Below are 23,643 nucleotides of genomic sequence, written 5' to 3'. Positions count from 1 at the left end.
TCTTCTGGAAACATCTGATAAAACAATAATAAGTAAACGGTATTTTTTTACAGCCATGTGGTCTTTGTGAATGTCCTCAATCATTTTGCCTTTGTCAAAAAAATGTTTACTGATGTTGTCACGGGTACAATGACTTCCGATTTTTGGGATTTTATCGATTAAGTTTTCAAAAACTCTCTTCAAATCTCCAACTTCGTTTTGGTTGCCATGTTTCCCTCAGTGTTTCCCCTCCTGTAGTATAGTTCCTACCTTGTTTCGTTTCTCCAGTATCGTTCGAATAGGACGATCGCTTAATGTGTTTTTAAAAATCAATTTGCATATTCGTGCTTCCTGATCATTCAGTCGGAAATAGAAGGCGTTATTACTACTCTTCTCTTGTTTGTACCACCAACACACACATATTGATATTTAGGTTGAATGGGTTCCATATTATTGTAAATAAAATGTAGTCTTTGTTTCTGTACATTACCCAACGCCCAATAGGAAGTAAAAATTTGCATCCGTTTCATCCTGTAAACTTTGCAGATCATTTCAACTTACACTTTTCCTTACACAGAGGTTGCATTTTCCTCTCATTTCGGAATTTCTCGTCCATGGTGTGCATTTCGTATGCCTTTCCACTGTTTCTTAACTTGTTATTTACTTTCCTTATCCTGAAATTCTCATTTTCTTTGTGCTTCACTCATTTGTTTAGTAGACTCGATAAGATCATCGGAGTTACGACTTCGGCATTATTAGCAGTTACCTGTGTTCGAATTAACTTCACCATCAATGTCGTTCTCATGATAACGTTGTGTGGTACATACGTGGCATCAATTACATCGTCATCTTCTTTGGTAAATAAACGTAAACTTGATCGTGAATCTGATCTCGAAACAACAGTTGAACTTCTTGCAGTATTACTCTCAACCTCCATGCTCGTAACTTATTTGGTGGCAGCAGCTAATACCATCCCTTAAAAATTAACAATGTTGTATTAGATTACAGAACTCGTTGTTACTAGATGTAATGACGTGGGATATAATTTTGTAAAATAATGAAGCAGACAATAAGATACCACATCCTTCTGAAGGACCTTTCCGAGGCGCCAAATTGGTATTCAGTTCTACAGAAGAAGCTGATGAGGTACGTTTTATTTGCCATTCTACCACATTTAGTACTTGATTCTTGAGAGCCATTAGTACCATTTTGGTTCCCTGAGTACTTGATTGCATAGTTCTCCGACTGGAATATCATGTAAAGTATCTCGCTCATCCATAAAAATTTTCCCTAGTCAATTTGCTGCTTATTAAGTATTAAATTTCAGTAAGTTATCAGAACAATACGGACGTAAATATAAATCATTCAAAGTAAAACATGAATACTAAAAACTACTTAGTGCAAGAACGTCGTAACAACACATACTTCTAAAACTAATGATTAAGAAATGAATGCTTGATAGTTATAACAACGTATTAAAACAAAATATGGCCACAATGCCAAAGATTTTTTTCTGCAAGAACACCTAATATTAAAAAAGTCAAACGTTACTCATTCCTGTTCTTTCATGCTCAACGCTGTATCTTTAAACATGAGATTGTGTGTAATGAAGAAAAAGATATAAAGCGCACTTATCTTTTAGTAATACAGTTGCAGCACGAAACATGTCACTGTTTTAGAGAACTTAACGACATGTTACGCAAAACAGCTGACTCACTACTGGGATAATACACTGTTGCAACTAATACCCCGGAGGAAACGTAGTTTGGGCAAAAGAATATTACCACTATCCTGTGATTAATCTTAAAAGCTCAGATATGACACTCTACCACATAAAAGTTAACTTCATTGCCATTGCACTGTACTAAATCGAAAATCATGTTTTTTTGAGTTATGACTATGTTGCAGCAAATGAACGAGCGGTGGAAGGTGACCTCTAGAATTTACAATAAACATAGTTTATTACTAATTTGTTTATTTTCTATTTCGTCATGTCGGAATTTACATTTGAAATATCCCTCATAAGCAGGTAAGTCACAGACAAACTGAAAAACAACTAACCAGAGACAATGTTTTAGATGTATGTGCGTAATTAAGTCTCCTTGTCGGTAGCTAAGCATTTTCGATCATGTTTTCTCGCAGGCAGCAGATCAATTTTCTATTCCCATGTATTGCTATCCCCTTAAACATCGATGGGCGGGCAACTGCGAATCATACGTGTTGGGAACATGACACGTGAACGATAGTAAGTTACCACACTGCTTTTACACTTAACCAATGTGTATCGATCATGACATAGAACAGAAATTAAGTAACGTCCACAGAAGCCACCGATTACTAAGAGAATGTAGAAATGTCTGTAGTGTATGCTAACATATCGCAAACGATTTCTAAATGCTTTTCTTTTTCTAAAAAAAAAGTAAAGAAAAAACCAGTGAAATTTCGTTCAATATTATTATCAACCGACAAAACTAATAATCCTCTACAGAAAAGAATAAGAAGTCATTAATATTAGTCTGTGCTATAATCAGGATGAAACAGTGTGCCAGTTATTAGCAACGCTGAAATACAAGCATTAACGCGACGTATGTATTTCATGAGTAAAAAAAAAAAAAAAAAAAAAAAAAAAAAAAAAAAAAAAAAAAAAAAAAGAAAAAAAGAAAAAAAAACAGACACTGTAAGATATACTGTTTTATCTCTAACTGGCGGTACCTTCTAGATCACACATGACTTTTGTGTCGAGCTGAAGATGCATGAATTAAACAACGAAAAACTCGTACACATGTGCATTTTCAACTTCTCGCGGCGTAATGAATAATCCATTAAATTTGGGGCATGCAGCCGCGCAAATAAAATTTCCTCCACTGATATTTCGGCCGCGTATCCTCACTCAGAGGATGGCCGGACGATACGCGGCCGAAATATCAGTGGAGGAAATTTTATTTGCATGGCTGCATGCCCGAAATTTAATGGACAACTCGTACACAGTTTTGAGCGTAAACAGCATCACATTTAAATTTAACTAGCTTATAGCTTGTTAATAGCCTCACATAAATACGCATAACTACCGTTTGAAAGCATTTCAGACTTTTTAGATCTGATGTCAGTGCAATATTCTTGATATCCCACGGATTCATTAAGTTTCAATCTTAAATAATTCTACATTAACTCAAAATTTGGTACGTCATGTTTTTATAGCGAATTCTGACATCGCTGTTTAACGAAGACTAAATTTGGCTTAGTAGACAGCTCTCATCTGACTCAGCGATCTATCCATATTTTTATTGAGCTTAACTTTTAGCAGACATCAACTAAAAAGACGTGCACAAACGAAAAACCCAAACATTCCTTACCTGGGAAATGAACTGAGCTGCTGGATGAAGATTTATCTGATAATTTCGAGGCACTGCTGGGCTGGGATCCCAGTTGGTTACTATCTGCGGGATTTCCAGTGTGTCGCAGATGGAACGCACAATGTCCATGGATGCAGAGTGAGGAGGCCCGATAATGCCCGATAACCCAGTGCTCGTCAGCCTGCAAACTGCACAACACCAACACACGTGAAATCAACCGCCTAAGACCAACATGACATGAATCAGAGCACCTGTTTAACATAAAGTATTACATGATGGAAATATATAATAATGAGATGGCAGCACACAAGAGAAATATTGACAGAATTGGTACATAAACACCAGTGAACAAATAGCTCACAGGTTATGTTGTGTTATGAAGAATATACGTATGTGGAGACTGAAATGACCACAATGTACAAACGCTCCTCACATACGTTTCTCTTCTAAAAAGTCAAGCACTCACAATTAAAAGTCAGGCATTTGAAGTGTTTGCTATACTTTGGCTGTGAAGCTGATACAGTAGACAGTTACAGAGAATTTCAACTTAATGTAGACTACAACAAGAATTACAAGTGAAGTAACATATACAAATACCTCTGTTTGCGATTTGAGGTACGTACGATTGCGTGATTAAGAATAAGAATGGCAATATATCTGTTTTTATTTAGATAAGAACAAAGTAATTCACTGAGTATATTATCAGAAGGAGAAACTTTAGAGAATAGTATGTTGACATAACACACAGACGGCGTGCCAGTATGAACAGGAATGTGATATTGTTGGTTTAGGGTGGCAGCAAATGTCTACGATGTGCCATTAAACGCACTGTCTGTGGTAGTTTGATACCATGTCATCCAGCAAAGTAATTTTAGTTCTCCACGGTAAGAGTAGGAAATCTATTACGTTTTGATAGGCATGAGAAAGGTGCATAGCGTGAAAAATGATTATCGGTAGCACTCTAGTTATCGTGCGCCACGATTAAAAGTTGATAATTGTTCATTCAGCAATATATGTTTGATATATCTGTGTTCATTTTAATGTTTGGGGAATCTTCGGCAACGTTCCTATCTAAACATCAGGCAGGTCATGTTTTAATAAGTGAAAAAAGTTGAAACTTTATGTAGACAATGAGAATTTCAAGAGGATCAATGACAAACCTCAATGACGTTTGAAACTATTTCATTGAGCATCAACATCTCACACAACGTCGTAGATGGGGTAGGTAAGCCACCGCCTGCACGTAGCACATGGTATTATCGAACGTCGGCTGTAAATTTCGCGTAACAGTAAAAGCAGCGGGTGGCGGGAATGGCCTCGTGGCGGCAACAACTATCAGAGCAGATTCACTCATTATATGCAAGCGCGTGTGTGGCAGTATTCCATATGAGCGTCATGACTACAAAAGATAGGTGCTGACTTACACTGATGGGCCAAAACGTTATGACCAGTAACCATTGCGAGATTTGATATTAGCTTGGAGTACTGATACCACGTGACGCAGTATGGAGATGAATGGGGTATCATTCGAGCGACTATACGCGCCGCAAACAGGGAAATAGATCGACATAAGCGACTTTGACAAAGGGCACATTTGTTGGCGAAGAGCCGGTGGTAGGTGTAAAACATCATCGGAAATTGTACTAAAAACCTTCTCCGAAATTATTTTGAGAATTTAATTCAGAAGTCCATTAGAAATGTAACTGTTTGCGAAAACATACTTGACGCAACAAATATTGCTTATGACAGACACAGGGATTAGTGACCACAAGATCGTTACAGCGAGACTGACCACCACAGTAACCAAATCCACCAGAAGTAAACGCAAAATGTCTGTTAAAAAAAGAAGAGAAAAATACGTTTGACACCTTCCTAAGAGACAGATTCCAACCCTTCCCAACTAATTATGTAAGTGTAGACAAGATGTGGCTTGGATTCAGAGAAATATTGTCTGAGGAAATTGAGAGATTTATACCAAATAAACTAATAAAGATGGTGCTAATCCCCCATGGTACACAAAACAAGTTAGAACAGTGTTGCAGAAGCAACGGAAAAAGCATACCAATTTTAAAAGAACACAAAATCTCCAAGACTGGCAACGTTTTATTTTACCTCGAAATTTCGCGCGGACTTCAAAGCGAGATGCTTTAAATAGCTTCCACAATGAAACTCTGCCTCGAAATCTGAAAGAAAATCCAAAGAGATTCAGGTCGTATGTAAAGTACACCAAGGCAGAATACGATCAATACTTTCACTGCATGATAACAATGGTGATATTACTGATGATAGCGCCAACAAAGTGGAGTTATTAAACAGTCTTCAAAATTCCTTCAGCACAGAAGATGAAGTAAATATTCCAGAATTCGAATCTAGAGCAACTACCAACACAAGTAACGTACGATTAGATATCCTCGGTGTAGCGAAGCAGCTTAAAGCACTTAATACAGGTAAGTCTTCCGGTTCAGACATCATACCAATAACGTTCCTTTCAGAGTGTGCTGATACACTAGCCCCATACTTAGCAGTCATATACAGCCACTCGCTCGATGACAGATCTGTACCGAAAGAACAGAAAGTTCGACAGGTCACACCAATACTCAAGAGAGGAAATAGGCGTACCCAGTTGAAATGCAGACCCATATCAGAAACATAGATTTCCAGTAGGATTTTGGTAAATATATGGCGTTCGAACATTAGGAATTAAATTCAGGGTAACGATCTATTGACACACATTCAGCACGGACGCAGGAAGTATGAGTCTTGTGAGGTTCAACTAGCTCTTTATTCCCAAGAAGTAATGAGTGCTATCGACTGGGGGTCTCTAATTGGTTACATATTTATAGATTTCCAGAAGGCTTTTGACACCATCCGTCACAAGAAACTTCTAATCAAATTGTTGGCGTTTGAAGTATGGCTTCAGTTGTGCGGCTGGATACGTGATTTCCTCTGAGAAAAGTCACAGCACGTAGTAATCGACGGAAAATCATCGGGTAAAACAGAAGTGATACCCGCGCTCCCCAAAGAAGTATTATAGGTCCTTTGCTATTCCTAAGCTACATAAAGGATTAAGGAGACAATTTCAGCAGCCCTCTTAGATTGTCTGTAGATGATGCTATCATTTACCGTCTAGTAAAGTCATCAGAAGATCAAAACAAATCGCAAAATGACTTAGACAAAATATCTGATGGTGCAAAATGTGGCAACTGTCTCTCAATAAGTAAAAGTGTGATGCCATCCATATGGGTACAAAAAGAAATCCGTTAAATTTCGATTGCACGATACATAACACAAATTTAAAAGCTGTCAATTCGACTAAATATCTAGAAAATATAACTACGAACACTTTAAGTTTGAACGGTAACAAAGATAATGTTATGGGGAAGGCAAACCAAAGACTACGTTCTACTGGGAAAACACTTCGAATATGCAACAGGTCTGCTAAGCAGATGACCTAAACTATACTTATTCGTTCAAAGAAGGGTAGCTCTTTTTGTATCGTTGCTAAACTGGGGAGTGTGGAGCACAGATGTGAAAAGCGAGTTGGAATGGCCTTCATTAAAACGGAGGCGCTTTTTATTATGACGAGAGCTTTCGACGAAACATCAGACAACAACTTATTCCTCTTAATGTGAAAATATTTTATTGTCACCAGCCTGCATAGGGAAAAGTGATCATCGCAACAAAATAAGAGAAATCAGAGCTCGTACAGACAGCTTTAAGCGTTCACTTTTACCGCGCGTTGTTAGAGAGTGGAGCGGTAGAGAAATATTCCGAAAATGGTTCGAAGAACCCTGGGCCAAGCACTGATGTACGAGTTGCAGGTTAGTCATGTAGACGTAGATGTTATGTCCCGGCGCTTGGGACTGAGCTTCTCGGATGTGTTCAGCTGTTCAAGTGCTATTGTCGTGAACATCTGATATGGATAGAGAGACATGGTGAGGATTTTGCAACATTATTCACGATAGATAAACTAAACAAGACGCGAAGTGGATGATGAAACCATGAGCAGACAAGGCACTCGATCTCGATGTCTCATGACAGACTGTATACTGAACGATAGGTGGCGATGTCTGGACGACCTGACGCCAGAGTACATTGCTGGGTCAGGCACAAGTGTTTGGGAGCACACTGTTCAGCAACGACCTGTGTGTTCCCATTTTGACCCCACAACATCATCAATTACAACTGAAATTTGGATCAGGATCATAGAGACTGGATGGTGGATCAATGGGAACGTGTGCCTGGTCGGATGAATCAGGTTTATTTTTACGCTAGGTTGACGATACCGTTCAGAGACGCCATCCAGGCGAACGGCTGCTCGAATCATGCACCGCAGCACGGAAGCTGGACGGTGGGGCCGCATTATGCTATGGGATACTTTCACTTGGGTATCAAAGGGACCTGTGATGGTAATCGAAGGAATCATGACGGCTGTGGACTACGTGAAAATTATTGCAGACCTCCTACACCCCTTCGTGCTTGATGTCTTCCCCGATGGCGATGGCATCTCCCATCAGAATAACTGTCAGTACCACAAGGCCAGAGTAGTGCTACTGTGGTTTTAGGAGCATGACAAGTTGTATGGTGTTCAAAGTTTTGTAAGCACCCGATACCGGGTAAACACCACAAGAGAAGAGAAGAAATCGCCGGCAGAGATTATGGATAGACATGGTGAGGATTTTGCAACATTTTCACAATTGATAAACTAAACAAGACGCGAAGTGGAGGTATTCGAGATATTGCTGTTTGTTGTCGCGGTCTTCAACCAGAAGACTGGTTTAACGCAGCCCTCCATGATACGACGTATTACACGCAATAAAATTTTAATAGCTTTATTTTTCAACTTTATCTTAAGGCTATATTTAGCACATTGCAAAGGCGTAAAAGCGTGTAGGCGCGTGGTTCTCTGGCGGACGTAGGTGGAGGTGCAGATGATGTTGACAGCCAGTGGTGGTTGATAAAATTTATTGACTTTCTTGTTAGGCAGGCGTAATAAGGGCGCGCACACGGAAGATAGATATCGCGCAGCAAGCGCTGACTTCCACTGGGGCAGGCTGGCGTAGACGCGCAATTCTCGCCTACGCAGCTGTGCAGCGAGCGGCCTTATTTAGATGCACATTCCAAGCTACTCCGTAATGCTGTCAGGCGACGGCGCCTTGGCTCTTGTAACTGTGAACAGAGCGGGACGACCTTCAGCCTAGCAATAGTCGGCGGTGTTGCGCAGTGTGAAGTCCCAGACCGATGGCTTGAGAGCGGCGCCTGACAGTGGCAGACCCCAGTGGCTCGGGACAGAGTGGGTCTTAATTCGACCCTCGCAAATCTAAGCAGCGGCTGTACCACCGGGCTGACGGTCCCATCAAGATGGAGGAGGAATGTTGGCGGCTTCGGAGCAGACTGCGATTCGAAGTCCAGCTGTACCCAGGATTAGCCTGGTCGGACGGCTAGATTTTAACACGACACGACAGGTCTGGTTGCTGAAAATGTCACATAAGGTGCTCATCAACTGCAGCCGAAACGTCTTCAACGCTGGTTATTGTCCCAGCGGCCGGGTCGAGGTCCTGGAGCTGCTGACATGACGTAATGCTGAGCCAGAGCATGACGGCAAGTGCCTCGATTGTGACATCGAGCGCCGGCCATTGTGGTCGAGCGGTTCTAGGCGCTTCAGTCCGGAACCACGCGGCTGCTACAGTCGCACGTTCGAATCCTGCCTCGGGCATGGATGTGTGTGATGTACTCAGGTTAGTTAGGTTTAAGTAGTTCTAAGTCTAGGGGACTGATGACCTCAGATGTTAAGTCCCATAGTGTTCAGAGCCATTTGAACCATTTTTGAGCAATTACGACTGAAATGGACCATCCGCAGTGGACGTTGGCGCAGTGGCAGAGCATTGCATGGTCTGATGAATCCCGATACCTTTTTGATTCCAAAAAAGGACTCGCATCCGTCGCCTTGTAGGGGAACAGCTGCTTGACACCCATACTGCGGGACGGAGACAAGTTGGCGGCGGCTCCAATACTCTCTGTGGAGCACTCACGTGGGCATCTATGGGTCCAGTGGAGCTCGTACAAGGCACCATGACGGCCAGGGAGTATCGTACACTGGTTGCAGACCACGTACACCCGTTTATGACAATCATGTTTCCCGATGGCAGTGGCGTTTTTCAGCAAGATAATGCGCCATGTCACACGGCTAAGAGTGTGATGGAGTGGTTCGAGGAACAAGGTGGCGAGTTACAATAGATGTGCTAGCCTCCCAAATCGCCAGATCTGAGACTGAACGAGCACATCTTTGATGTGATTGAACGTGTCCCCCTCCCCGGAATTTAGGGGGATTGGGTGACTTGTGTGTACATATTTGATGCCAACTCCCTCCAGCGACCTACCAAGGCCTCATAGCTTCCATGCCACTACTCGTCGCCGCTGTTATACGTGTCAAAGGTGTACTTACCGGCTATTAGGTAGGTGGTCATAGTATTCTGGCTGATCAGTGTGGTATGTGCACTATTACAGCGCCTACACTTTGGTTGTAACCCAGAAAAGTGAGGTGTGATGGTTTTCGTTATTTAAGGCGTCTTTAGGCTTCACCTCACCGACGTTGTCCTTTCAGTGGATCAATGGATTTTGGTGGCCGGCTTCTGAACTAATGGAAAGAAGGTGAGAGATTAGGGTTTAACGTACAGTCGGCTTTGAGGTCATTAGAGACGGAGCATAAGCGCGGAAATTTACAAGGATGGAGAAGAAAACCTTTATAAAGCAATCATCCAGCATTTGACTGGAGCGATGTAGGGAAGTCACAAAAAACGTAAGTCTGGACGGCCGGACGCGGATCTCAACCATAGTCCTGCCTAATGTGCTGCGCCACTTGGCTCGGTTCCTGAACTATTGAAACGACCCTAGTAACGAATGTAGGCGGGTGCATTGGTTTGCGTCAACATCAGCGTAAAACATACCTTCTTTCCTTCATGAAATACTGCTCAGTTTCTTCTATATGCTGAATGATAACCACAGGAACTGACGCAAATTAACTGCCAAGTCAGCAATGATTGAACTGGGAAACAGGAATAGGAAAAGAGTCAACACTCACGCAACTCAACGTGTGACTATTCCAGTTTATGTTTGCACCAAACAGAGATAAAATTTAATCTTCAGAATGAGTTTTCAATTTGGAACGTAGTGTGCATTAATTTTAAAATTCCTGGCAGGGGAGTGCTGCATGCAAGACAAGAACTCGACCCCACAACCTACGACTAGAATTAATGTAAGTTAAGAAACAGCGTTACATCACTACTCTCCACAAACTACCTGTTAACTATGACTGTCAGCTACGTCTACATCTACCTCTGAGATTCACTATGCAGAGCGTGGCAGAAAATAATCTTTATTCTACCATATATTAAAATTTTTTCCAGTCGATTTCGTGGATGAAGCTTGGGAAGAATGACTGTTTTCACGCCTCTATGCGACCTGTTTTTGCGTCATTTTATCTTCCACGAGCTCTACGGTATCAGTATAAGACTGAAGAATATTGGCAAGATGGTTCTTAAGTTTCTAAGTATATTCTCTCGAGACGTATGGCACTCCTCTTCTAGCAACTACCAGCCAAGATTTGCAACGTTTCTGCTCTGCTCTCTTGCCAACAACCAAACAAGCCTGAGACCATTCGCATCGCTCTTTTCATATGAGCTCACTGTCCCCTGCTAGTCTAGCCTCATACTGGTCCCAAACACTTCAACAGTACCGTAATGGCAAGGTGTGGTTGGCCACTACGGTGGGTGAGAGAACTAAGTTAATAACGTTAGATACCGTTAGAATATCAACCTGGGCGGAGAGTGGTTACCTAGTTGCTGGTTGGTTAATTCAATATACATGTTTTTAGTGAAGGAGCTACAACAATCGTGGCGTCACTCTGCGATGGCCACACCCTGAAGACGGCGGGTATGAAGGCGCTGATGTATCTGCTGGTGTATCCGTTGTGCGACAGGGCACAGAGGCGAATGTATAGGTTGGGTAGAGTGTTCTAGATCGTTAAAAAACACATCTCGGTCCGCTGGATTCCGCAGGCTATGAAATCTGCACGCACTACCACAACAAAACTACAGCATTTCCAACCGTGAATGCCATAAGAAATTTATACCATCGCACCTTGCGTCGGATACTATAAGACTGCTTGAGGCCTTCCCAAGATAATCGCCGCCTACTGCCGCCTCTGTCGCTAAGCGTGGCCTCTCTCGGGCTCTGACTCCAAGTGACGTGCCCTACACTGCTTAAGGGGACATTGTATGTCCTATGCCGCCAATCTGAAATTATCAAATTTTGTGACCCATTATCCTGGAAACGTTTTAAGACACTAACTTACAATTTTCCATAACTATTGAACGCACCTTTCTAGATACACTGAACTAGAATTATTGCTAAAATTGTATTGTGGGGCGTGTTATCTTTTGTTTCTCAAACACTAAATTTTTTGACAGAATTTTGTAAATAAATAAACATAAAAACAAAACAACTCAGAATATGTTAATTGTTCTAGTTCCATATGTGTTGAATCTCACACTTTGCATGCTGTGAAAATTTAATGTCTCTACCATCAGTACTTTTTTGGAAAACGAGTCATTTATTGCAAAAAATTTAGTTCAGAGACATTGAGGTATAAAACCCTTTTTTGTTACAAATTCTTATACAGACTTACATTTCTGTGTCTTTTATGCAATTGAATAGCCCTGGCCCATAGTATGTGTCTAACTCTGCTTCACGTACAGGAAGCTCATCCAGTTCCCGCATTCCTTTAGCTGTGTTCTGTCCAAATCTTACCCCTAACTTCTACAGAACCTTATGTCTTTAATAGTTCCCACCATAAAAAGTTATTACAGCATCAGACACTGCTAACTTTAGAGTCATAAGGCTAACAAATACATTTTTAGGCACACGGCACCACACACCATTATTGAAGGACTCATTCACATTCTGGGTCTTCCAATGTAAACACTTCTTTAGTAGCCTAGGATTTGCCAAATCTCTGTGAATAGGTTGTATGACCTCCATTACTTCCAAAGGAGGAGAATGTTTATGTGTAAATTCATGCAGGGTGTCAGAAAATTCAGCTTGCCTATATTTACACCAAGAGTTTGGTGGGGGCGGACACAAAACATGACATGGCTTTTCATCGGTTGATATTCGATGAAAGAAAGTGCTCCACACAGCTCTTTTCATCTTCTCTAAATTGTCACAGTTATCTCTAATGGCCTTCCCATAATATTCCTGTAATTCATCAATTACTTTGTCCGTTAGTCTTCCAGCACATTTTATTCACTTTCCATCAGACAGTTTTGTGTTACCCAACTTCGTTTTTAGGTTATGCAGACGTGTTCCCAATCTTTTCTTGACATGTCCTACACACTCAAGGTTTTATATAGGAACATCATATGGCTTACTGTTTTGTACTGCAATGAAAGCCTTGCTGTCTCCATCACCTAAGTAATTCCCAAATCTGACACCTCTCTCCTTATGCGAACGCTGGAAAATGTTAACTGCACCTTTTACCTCCATTCCTCCACTTGTGCGATCATAACATTTTATACACGGCCGCTTATGAAGTAATCTGTTCTTCTGGTTCTCTGTACAGCCTTGGCAGTGCTTACTGGGAACTTAAAAATCCAAACCTTTTCCAGTATCAATACTTATTGCAGATGTAAAACCATTTTTAGAACTAAACCCACGCTTTTACCAGGATCCATCCACAGCATTGCTGATGTCTGTGTCACCCTCATTTCCTTCAACAGCTTCTGATGTAGCAGCAACCATTGAATCTTCAGCCACAGCATTTACAGAGTCCCTAAATGCTGTTACATATTTCGTATACCTAGAAGGTGGATTTGGCAAATTCAACAATGTGCATAGAACATTACCAGCCCTTGCACCTTTACCAATGCATCTAAGAATAAAGTTCCACCATCGCAGAGAGTACGTTTCAGGCCCACAATATTATTCGAAAGTTACCTGGTTCTATAGGTGCGGCGAAAGCATTGAGAACGCCTTTGGAATGTTGGAATTGCCTCATAGATGACGACATTTGTCGATTAAAGTTCTGTATACCAATCAGTATAAGAGCATCAAAGCTTCTTTTCAGTTCACTTTTTAGCTTCAAGAAAGGCTGTACTCTAGTTTCCTACGTTCCTAAAAAGGGGAAGTGTGTTATCTTGCCATAAAGTTTGCATGAAGATAATTCAGTAGATGCTGATACTCGAGATAAACAGAAACCATCCATTGTAACATTTTACAATACCACCAAAGGTGGAGTCGACACTACAGATAAGTTGATCGCTTCATACAATGTAGCAAGAAATTTGTGCCGTTGGCCCATGGTCATATTTTTTGCAATGATCAATATGAGTGGAATCAATTCACAAGTAATTTACTATGGCGAGAACGAGAATTTTATCGGAAGAAAAGGATTCCTGAAGCAACTCTCACATGCGTTAGTTCTACCTCACTTGGTTCGTAGATGCTTGGACGCCTCAGGAATTCACAGAGATCTTCATCTGCGGCTACAACAATATAGGCCAACGTGTGAAGAAGAAGCAGAAGACACAAGCAGAAACGAAGAACAAGGGACTGGGATTCAGAGGAAAAGGTGTAATACCTGCACAGAAAAAAAAAGACTGACAAGATATTGTTGCAAAATGTGTCAGAAGCCGATCTGTTTGTTACACATTGAACCTTTTTGCTCTGAATGCGGAAAATTCCGCATTTGTTACCACAGTCAAAAAGTGACGATGGAACAAATGAATGAGTTGTAATATCATTGTTGTTCTGCTCCAGTGTCGTAATAGCCTTTCTGTAAAGATAATTGTCATTTGTAATGTGTTTTATTAGTGAAATATAATAAGGAAGCAAATGAAAATGCGACGTTTTTATCATTTGTTACTAAAGCCCAACATTTACGATAAGAAATCTGAATGATGAATATTTCTACTGCAGTTGTGCTCGTGTGTCATCTTTGTCTTTCTTTAAATATATTTGGCACTTATAATATGTTCTGTGAACAGAATTTAATAAATGATCACGCGAATAAACGGTGTGATTAATTTGATACACCGCGCCCGATCTCGCTGCGACAAACACCGCGCCCGACAGAAGGTTAGTTAGTTCTAAGTTCTAGGCGACTGATGACCTCACAAGTTAAGTCTCATAGTGCTCACAGCCATTTGAACCATTTTTGACAGTTTCCCCAGCAAAATTCAAGTCATCATAAAAGCAGGGAATTAATGTCCTCTAATAGGTGTCCGGATACCTTTGATCGGAGAGTACTTTTGAACAAGCTGACGTAAGACCGCAAATTGCGTATGTTGTCCTAACCTCCCTGAGTACAGAGGGTGTTCGACTGTTGCTCTGGTCACCACGTTTTCCAGACCTATCGCCCAGCTAAAGCAAAACATATGGTCGTAAGCTGGCGAGAGGCTGACACGTCATCACTTGCCACCCACAACGATTTTTGCGCTTTGGGATAGAGTCAAAGTAGAATGGAATGCTGTACCCGTACCTGTCACCAAAACTCAGTTCGCGTTTATGCCCAGCTATGTTAGAGTTTTTTGTTGCCAGATCGTGGATGCGTTTTATGTTATATTTCACATCTTGCATACCACCAAATCTCCAGTAAATTTAATCGTGAAACTTCTGGCAGATTAAAACTGTGTGCCGGACCGAGACTCGAATTCGGAACCTTTGCCTTTCGCGGGCAAGTGCTCTACCATCTGAGCTACCCAGGCACGACTCACGAGCCGTCCTCACAGCTTCAATTCTGCCAGTACCTCGTCTCCTTTCGTCCAGGAGTGGTAGTTCTGCAAGGTTTGCAGAAGAGCTTCTGTGAAGTTTGGAAAGTAGGAGACGAGGTACTGGCAGAATTGAAGCTGTGAGGACGGGTCGTGAGACGTGCTTGGGTAGCTCAGATGGTGGAGCACTTGCCCGGGAAAGGCAATGGTCCCGAGTTCGAGTCTCGGTCCGGCACAAAGTTTTTATCTGCCAGAAGTTTCATATCAGCGCACACTCCGCTGCAGAGAGAAAATCTCATTCTGTAAATTTAATCATGTATTTTTCCCACTGTTGTACCACACTGTGTAGCAAATACTCCTGCGCCCGTTCAGCAGAACGATGTCATAAGGAGGGAAGTTCAGCTCAGTCTGACAAATAGGTGTCATGGCACAACAGCGCGTATCCAGTTTGTAGTACCATATATTCATTACACTGACGATGCAGAAGATGCGAGCCAGAATTTCTGAGAGCAGAAGCTGAGAAACATTGCAGCACTGACAGGGCTTCTGGAGGAGCGAATAGGACACGAAAGCTAGGACAGATGATGTCGTGATTTCCCAACGATTTCTATGGCATTTCCAGCCTGTTGTGACTTACAGGGGAGCAATGCTTCCATTTGAGAAACACTAACCAACCCAGGTTATGTAGGTACCACACAACTTAGACTCTCAGTTTTAGTTGTGCCCAGTATGCTGTTACATAGCTGACACAAACTGCTTGCAGTTCAAGAGTAATCAGCCAGCTGCACCGTCAGACTTTGCTGTCAACAGCTGCAGGCCACTGCTTTAACTGAGTCTGAATGGTAACTAACCTTTGCACTATCGAGTCACCTACTGGTTAACTTCTTTCTGCCTATGCTCGCCTGCGTGGTGAGCTGTAGGTTCGAGTCTGGGTGATTTTGCTTTCCATCCACCCGCACCCATGCAGGCACACTGTTGCTGTATCTCACCCTGTGCAGGCATGCACTGTTGCCGGGCTACAAAAACAGGTCAGCAACCAAGACCGGATGCTAGTGCCTGCCGCGAGTAGCCGCCGCTGCCTTCAGCGCTCTGTGGCTGAGCCGACCACAGCACAACGCCGACGGCTGCCATCATCCCATGGGCATTCTCCAAGCAAGTAACTGCTGCTACTAGCACGCTTCAGTGACCGTGGCCGCCTTCGCCACAGAGATCGATCTTTCTCAGTGTAGAAGGTACACTACAGAAGATTATGCTAGTACTGAGATGTATGCACGCAATTTATTGGGTCAAAGCGCGCATTGTGCAGAGTGAGCACCTGTAAAAGAGTAGTGCATGCCGGCACTATGGTCATCTATCTTATTACACTGAGCGATGTTCAGAGTCGGGATTAATGATGATTTCACGCAAATAAGAACTTTCAACATCGCAGCGCATCAGCAATCGTTGGTTAATATATTAAAAAACTAAAAACCCGCCTCTATTGCGAAAAAAGCACCTAGTGTTAAGTGTTAACCCAGTAACCCAGGTTTCGGCGTAGATAACTACACCTTCTTCAGAACAACAATAAAACCCACAAGTTCCTAAGAAGACCTTTGTCAATGATTAAAAGAAAACCATAGCTATACATTTATAAACGAAAAAGAAAAGGAAAACGCAAACAGTTCATATGTATAAAGTCAAAACCACTACTTAACTTAATGGTGTACGCTCCACCTCACACCGGCCTATGTTCGATGGGCCATGACCCGCCATGAACTGCAGCTACAAACGGTCGCTCACTTACAAGCCTGACCCGCTATCTATATACATGCGCAAGACAAGGGAAGTTACTTGAATGCGCATGCGCATACGAGTACGAGAAAGTTTATACATGGGTCGGGGCTAAATAGCCCATATATTCTCATCCGTGGATCAACGTATATCAAAAAATGAAATGGATAGAGCAAGAGACGAGCTAAATAGGAGGTGAAACCTAAAAATAACCGCACACGGTTGCTTATGCTAGTAAAGAAACTTATATATGAAGCTACCTATGACAACAGGAGGAACTCTTAAAAACTATACCTAAAGCCAGTAGTTAGCCTAGCCTGGGAGGGGGGGGGGGGGGGGGGGGGCGCTGAGGGGACGTAATCTAAAGGCGTCGTGGTAATAAAGATATAGGGATAAAACGTGAGGTGTTCAAAGGGTTAAAATCACCTTCATCGTAAAAGGAAAATTAGGATAAAAGGAAAGAAGATGAACAGCTTGACCAACCGCGCTCGCCAATCAGCGCGCGCATATGATAATCGCCAGATCATCAAATTTACAAGTAGGAAGAACAAAGTAAAGGCGCGAAACCTTCAAAATATTTTCTATTTCTTAGTAGGAGTTGGTCATTGAGGATATTGTCTTTAACATGTTGCAGATGCTTAATGATCTGCATTTCTTCGAAAACATCCAGTTTTAACCCCTTAACCTCGGCATGAAGTAACTCGATATTAACTCGAGGGCTCGGCGCATGAGCCGTTTGCACAAGGTGTTCCGCATAAGTAGAGCCCTTAGTACCGTCACCGCTTCTAGTAGGAATATGCTCTTTATACCTGAGACCCATAGCTCGCCCCGTTTGACCGATGTAAAGTTTTGGGCAATCGCCGCATGTAATTTTATATACTCCTGATTGGGAAAGTTTATCGCTCTTACTCTGCAAGGAGTGAATTAAATTCCAATGTAAACTATTATTAGTAGAATATGCGACTCTGAAATTATGGGCTCTGAGTAAACGCCCCAATTTGTAACTTATATTGCCTATGATTGCCTATAGATATCGTTGCCATCTGTTTGTCATCTAACGCATCTCCTAGGGTGGAAGAGGTAATATTATTTTTATTTATTTTCTTGTTATACATCTGTCTTACCAACTGATGACTATAGTCATTATTTATAGCAATATTCTCAAGTGTGACCAGTTCAGTTTCTACCGCATCTGGTGCAAAAGGGATAGCTGTAACTCGATGAATATTAGAATCAAAAATGGTCATCTTATGGGCGTACGGATGGGCCGAGTCTGCAGGTATAATATTTTCGGAAAACGTGTTTTATGCTTTACATAGGCAATATTTCACACAAAGATTAGAAGCAGTGTGTTGCTATTTTTTAGTGTCTGTAGCAGTGTGTCTGTTTTTGTTATTGTGTGTTTTGCGGTTTAATTTTTTTTTCTGTTTTGGTAAAAGTTTTCAGTATCTGAGTAATATACGCAAGATGTTTCCTCCCAGGAAGCATTTCAAGCTTTATTAGAGCAAGTAAAGATGTTTCCAGCAGACAACACGCATATGTAAAATGAATTAGCTGAGGTGAGGGAAGGAAACTCCCCATTCAGTGTAGCTACATCTTAATGTCTTCGGCAGCTGTCAGTCTAATCAACTCTTTACAGGGCAGAACAACCGAGGACGTGTTCGCATTCGTAGGTGACCCACACGCTACTGCAAGACTGGACGTTTGTCAGATGACAGGCTATTACAGATGACCAAACTAGACGTAATAGGCGACGCAAAAACGCACTTAATTTAAAACAAGGATTTAAAGAATGCCTGTACATTTCAATACCTGAAAGAAGGGCTCTTGCAGCACTACTAGAAACAGAATGGTTACGGATTCTTTCGTGAGCACCTCAGTGGAATATCAAAAACGAAATGAGTCGGTAGAAAGTTTTCTGGCCAAGATAAGGAGAATGGACGCTCAGAGCTATCAGCAACGAAAACTCTGAGGCAAACAGATCATTATTCAGGAGGCTGAGCATCTGGCTGCTTTTCTGAGAGGTTTCCCAACTGACATGTCTAGGAGAGTGCATACACAAAACCCAAAGGGTTCGCTCACTGCCACAAGGGTACTCATGCAGTCAGAAGAGATGAAAGGGGTGTACTTCCTACAGACATAAAGCGTTATAGATTTGGATGCACAGTAACTCATTACAGCGGGGGCTTTCGACTTTCAGGTGATTCACAAAGAGCGTAGAAAGCAAGGTAACTCAAATGCACTAAGCAGAAAGTTTAATGTCATGCTGGCGACTGGTGGTAGTGTTGCAATGTGGCGGAGTGGCAAAGCCATTGAAGCAGACTGCAAGGAAACTCATGACCACTTGTCATCGGGACATGGAGGATGAAGAACAACAGATCGCAGGGTAGTGAAAATGTATTGGTGGAGAATGGAGAATACGGAGACAGGATGTTGGCTAGTATGAGAGAAATTGTGTACCATGTGCATAAAGTGCAGATTTGAGTTATCAACAAATGCTACTTAAAAGAAAACGCCTTTCGAACAGATCTTGAAGAACAGAGGGTACCGATCGGCTGCCGTGTCAGCCTCAGCCCTTAGGAGTCACCAGATGTGGATACAGAGGGGCACGAGGTCAGCACACCACTCTCCAGGCAGCAGTCAGTTTTCGTGACCAGTGTCGCTACTTGACAATCAAGTACCTTCTCATTTGGCCTCACAAGGTCTGAGTGTAGCCCGCTTGCCAGCACTCAGCAGACCTCGACGGTGAGCCATCCAAGTGCTAGCCAAGCCCGACAGCACTTTAACTTTGGTGATCGGGTAGGACAGGAAAGGAAATGACAAGTAGTGGGACAGTAAGACTTTTCTGTCAATAGCTGCAGGTCACTGCTTTAACTGAGCCTGAATGCAGTACCGTGGCTTGCGGAGTATCTACGTAGAAGTAGATGTAGAACTGGTGTTACCACTGTGGCAAAGGCATTGGAACCAGAGGCATTCAATGTGGTGTCACCGCCAGACACCACACTTGCTAGGTGGTAGCCTTTAAATCGGCCGCGGTCCGGTAGTGTACGTCCGACCCGCGTGTCGCCACTATCAGTGATTGCAGACCGAGCGCCGCCACACGGCAGGTCTAGAGAGACGTCCTAGCACTCGCCCCAGTTGTACAGCCGACTTTGCTAGCGATGGTTCACTGACAAATTACGCTCTTATTTGCCGAGACGATAGTTAGCATAGCCTTCAGCTACGTCATTTGCTACGACCTGCTGGCGCCATTATCTTTGCTATTTATCTTGTGGTGCATGTACCGTCAGACCGATGTTTACCAATTATGGATTAAAGTTAAGTATTCCAGAAGCTACGTACTTTTTTTACTAGACTCAACTCCTTTAACTGTTCCAGACCTCACGCCAGCCTGCGTGAGCTTAAACGCGTGCCTTTCGGCTATCTCATAGTGGCTTGGCTGTCTTGCGAAGTCACAACATTCAAACCATTAGAAATGTTTGTGAAGGACAACTTCGATCCATTTAGGAAAACACCAGTGGATGATAAGCCTGTTTTGACTATCATAGACCATTTTTTTGCTTTGAACTGTGATGATTGCCATTCCAAATCAACAAACAAGTACATTAGCACAATCAATGGTGAACAGTTCGTTATTGAATTTTCGTGTCCCTGACATGATAATTATGGCTCACGTTAATAACTTTGTGGTATCGTGTATCGATACCACACCACGAAAGTCAAAGTTGGCAATGGGATTGATAAGTGCCCGTCAGATGCTGATAGCGGTCATACGGTAACCGGCGGAACCAATGGAGCATGCTCGCTGAGCCATGCTTCCAACAGTTCAAGACTACGAGCGCCCTCTGCCACCACAATATAGAACGGCCGGCAGCAGCGATGCAACCCCACGCGCGTTTGGAGCTTCTTCGCTACGTAACGCTACGCTACGCCCCCTAGTCGCGGCTCTGACACCATCGTTCGTGCCTTAGTTCAGAGAGCTTCACCCTTGTTGCTCTATCTCTTGCTGCGTTATTTATAATGACTCTTTGTACACTTGGACAAATACAAGTTAAGTAAATCTTCATTTTACTATGTTGATTTGTTCGCTAATCATTTTTGCTTCTGTACAGCTTTCCTACGACGACAGTTGCTACGCTGCTCTGTCGCCCACCTGTCCTTACCATTGTGTACGAAGTCTTACGCAATAAACTTCATGTCAGAGTTAATGAAACAGTAGTTTAACTTGTTAAAGTCCAGATACTGAGGCCTAGTCCCTTCCACCCACAAGCTAATGGGAGGTGTGGACACATTCACCGGACCATCAGTAAGATGCTGAGCCATTATGTCAGTAGTCACCATAAGATCTGGGATGTTTACATCTACATTTACATCCATACTCCGCAAGCCACCTGACGGTGTGTGGCGGGGGGTACTTTGAGTACCTCTATCGGTTCTCCCATCTATTCCAGTCTCGTACTGTTCGTGGAAAGAAAGATTGTCGGTATGCCTCTGTGTGGGCTATAATCTCTCTGATTTTATCCTCATGGTCTCTTCGAGAGATATACGTAGGAGGGAGCAATATACTGCTTGAGTCCTCGGTGAAGGTATGTTCTCGAAACTTCAACAAAAGCCAGTACCGAGCTACTGAGCGTCTCCCTCGCAGAGTCTTGTACTGGAGTTTATCCATCATCTCCGTAACGCTCTCGCGATTACCAAATGATACCGTAACGAAGCTCGCCGCTGTCCGTTGGATCTTCTCTATCCCTTCTATCAACCCTATCTGATACGGATCCCACACCGGTAAGCAGTATTCAAGCAGTGGACGAAGAAGTGTACTGTAACCTACTTCCTTTGTTTTCGGAATGCATTTCCTTAGAATTATTCCAATGAATCTCAGTCTGGCATCTGCTTCATCGACGATTAATTTTATATGGTCATTCCATTTTACATCACTCCTAATGCTTACTCCCAGATAATTTATAGAATTAACTACTTCCAGTTGCTGCCTTGCTGTATTGTAGCTAAATGATAAAGGATCTTTCTTTCTATGTATTCGCAGCACATTACACTTGTCTACATTGGGATTCAATTGCCATTCCCTGCACCATGCGTCAATTCGTTGCAGATCCTCCTGCATTTCAGTAGAATTTTCCATTGTTACAACCTCTCGATATGCTACAGCACCATCCGCAAAAAGCCTCAGTGAACTTCCGATGTTGTCCACAAGGTCGTTTATATATATTGTGAATAGCAACGGTCCTACGACACTCCCCTGCGGCACACCGGAAATCACTCTTACTTACCTACTCTGTTTCATGGTTGCACATAATTCAAAGGTGTGTGATAGCACTGAGCTCTGGCCATATAAGGTGGTGTATGGAGGGAAGATGCCGTGACCTTTTGACGCTATTAAATCTAAGGTACGGAAAAATGAGGAACCCTTGCTTAATTTTGTTAAAATGTTAAAAGAGGTGTGGAATCGAGTACACAAGCCAAGACCAAGGCACTCGAATGACAAGAGAAAATGGGACGACATACTATTAAATTGCCAGAGTACGGGGTTGGCCAATGGGAGATGTTAACAAGCCGCTGTACTCAGAAATACGATATGTAGAAACTTATTACGCGATCAAGGGCGACACAAATTGTGGAAATAACGTCATCAGTAAATGTTAAGCTGCTATCACCAACACAGACAACCACTGTCCATGTACAAAGGTATCTCACCATAACGGAATGAATTATGTCGTTTTTGGTATGGAACAATGGACCATGGCGTCCGGTCTTTTCAGTATGGGGACGGATTGTGTTGTGAATTCCTTTTCCCAGGTGACATTACCATTGGGACAACCATAATGTGTGCCGTAATTCTCCTGTTCCTATACATCTTCATTGGGGAAGTGGAAGGAGGATGAGCTATTCTCCAGGCAAGAGGTTGTCCAAACCAGAAAACCATTGTACACTGAGACTGACTTACGATATGCGGGCAGAAATGAACGAAGTACAGACGCTGGCGGAGACGTTTGCCGAATAAAATTTTGAGGCTGAGAGGAAGGGAATACTGGAGGAAGTCTGAGGGGTTGCGTGTCTCTTATGAATGGGTATGGCAACATTTACGCCAAGTAGTAGATACGGTGCCACACACATTACTGCGTGGCAAGACAGGATTGTTAGATACAGGTGGGAAATTGTTGAAGACAGTCTTTGGGACTTAAGACACAGAAACGATATCCAAGCATTAAATGACACTCTTGGACGATTGAAATAAGTCTCTATTGATCCACTGTAAACGCGGGACAGCGGCTGGTCAAATGTGTACCGAGTAAAATCACCAAATAGCGGTAGTTTTGAGAACAACTCAGTTATTGTCAAGTTTTCGAAGGAAGCACTCGAATAACGAATTCACGGTATGCAGATACTGATGGCTCCATTATGCCAATAACGATACATCTGAATGTCTATACATGAAGCGCGTATGGGGCCTTAAGATGGCACATTGAAATGCCGAACCTGGTTGTCAAAATTAAATAAAATAACTTTTCCAAACTACGGCTGTTGGTGATTTTCCTTGGTAAATGCTGAAGGAAGTGGCGAATAGCAACAGAGATGTTAGGGGGTGGCATACCTCGCAACTAACGATCTTTGAGCTGGGCGTGTCAAATAACACTCAAACGTTGCAGGAACTGGCAACAGAACTGACAGGGTATGTGAAAGCAGCCTTGGGCACGGTGAATATGGATCTGAAAGTGGTACAAACTCTCCTGGATCTGTTGGACACTTAAGTGGCAGTGGCA

At 42.6% G+C, this 23,643-nt stretch overlaps 1 protein-coding gene across 1 annotated transcript in view; it reads right to left on the bottom strand.

Moving 5' to 3' along the window:
- Positions 1–23,643, bottom strand: part of LOC126470788 (glutamate receptor ionotropic, kainate 2-like) — a 269,284-nt gene that overhangs the window by 21,869 nt on the left and 223,772 nt on the right. Inside the window, exon 4 of the mRNA XM_050098798.1 lies at positions 3,333–3,520. Coding sequence (XP_049954755.1) covers positions 3,333–3,520 — 188 coding nt within the window. The remainder of the gene's footprint in view (positions 1–3,332; positions 3,521–23,643) is intronic.

The sequence above is a fragment of the Schistocerca serialis genome, chromosome 3 (assembly GCF_023864345.2).
Source record: "Schistocerca serialis cubense isolate TAMUIC-IGC-003099 chromosome 3, iqSchSeri2.2, whole genome shotgun sequence".
NCBI classification, from domain to species: domain Eukaryota; kingdom Metazoa; phylum Arthropoda; class Insecta; order Orthoptera; family Acrididae; genus Schistocerca; species Schistocerca serialis.
Note: the sequence above shows the minus strand (reverse complement) of the source record. Positions and strands in the feature narration are given on the sequence as shown.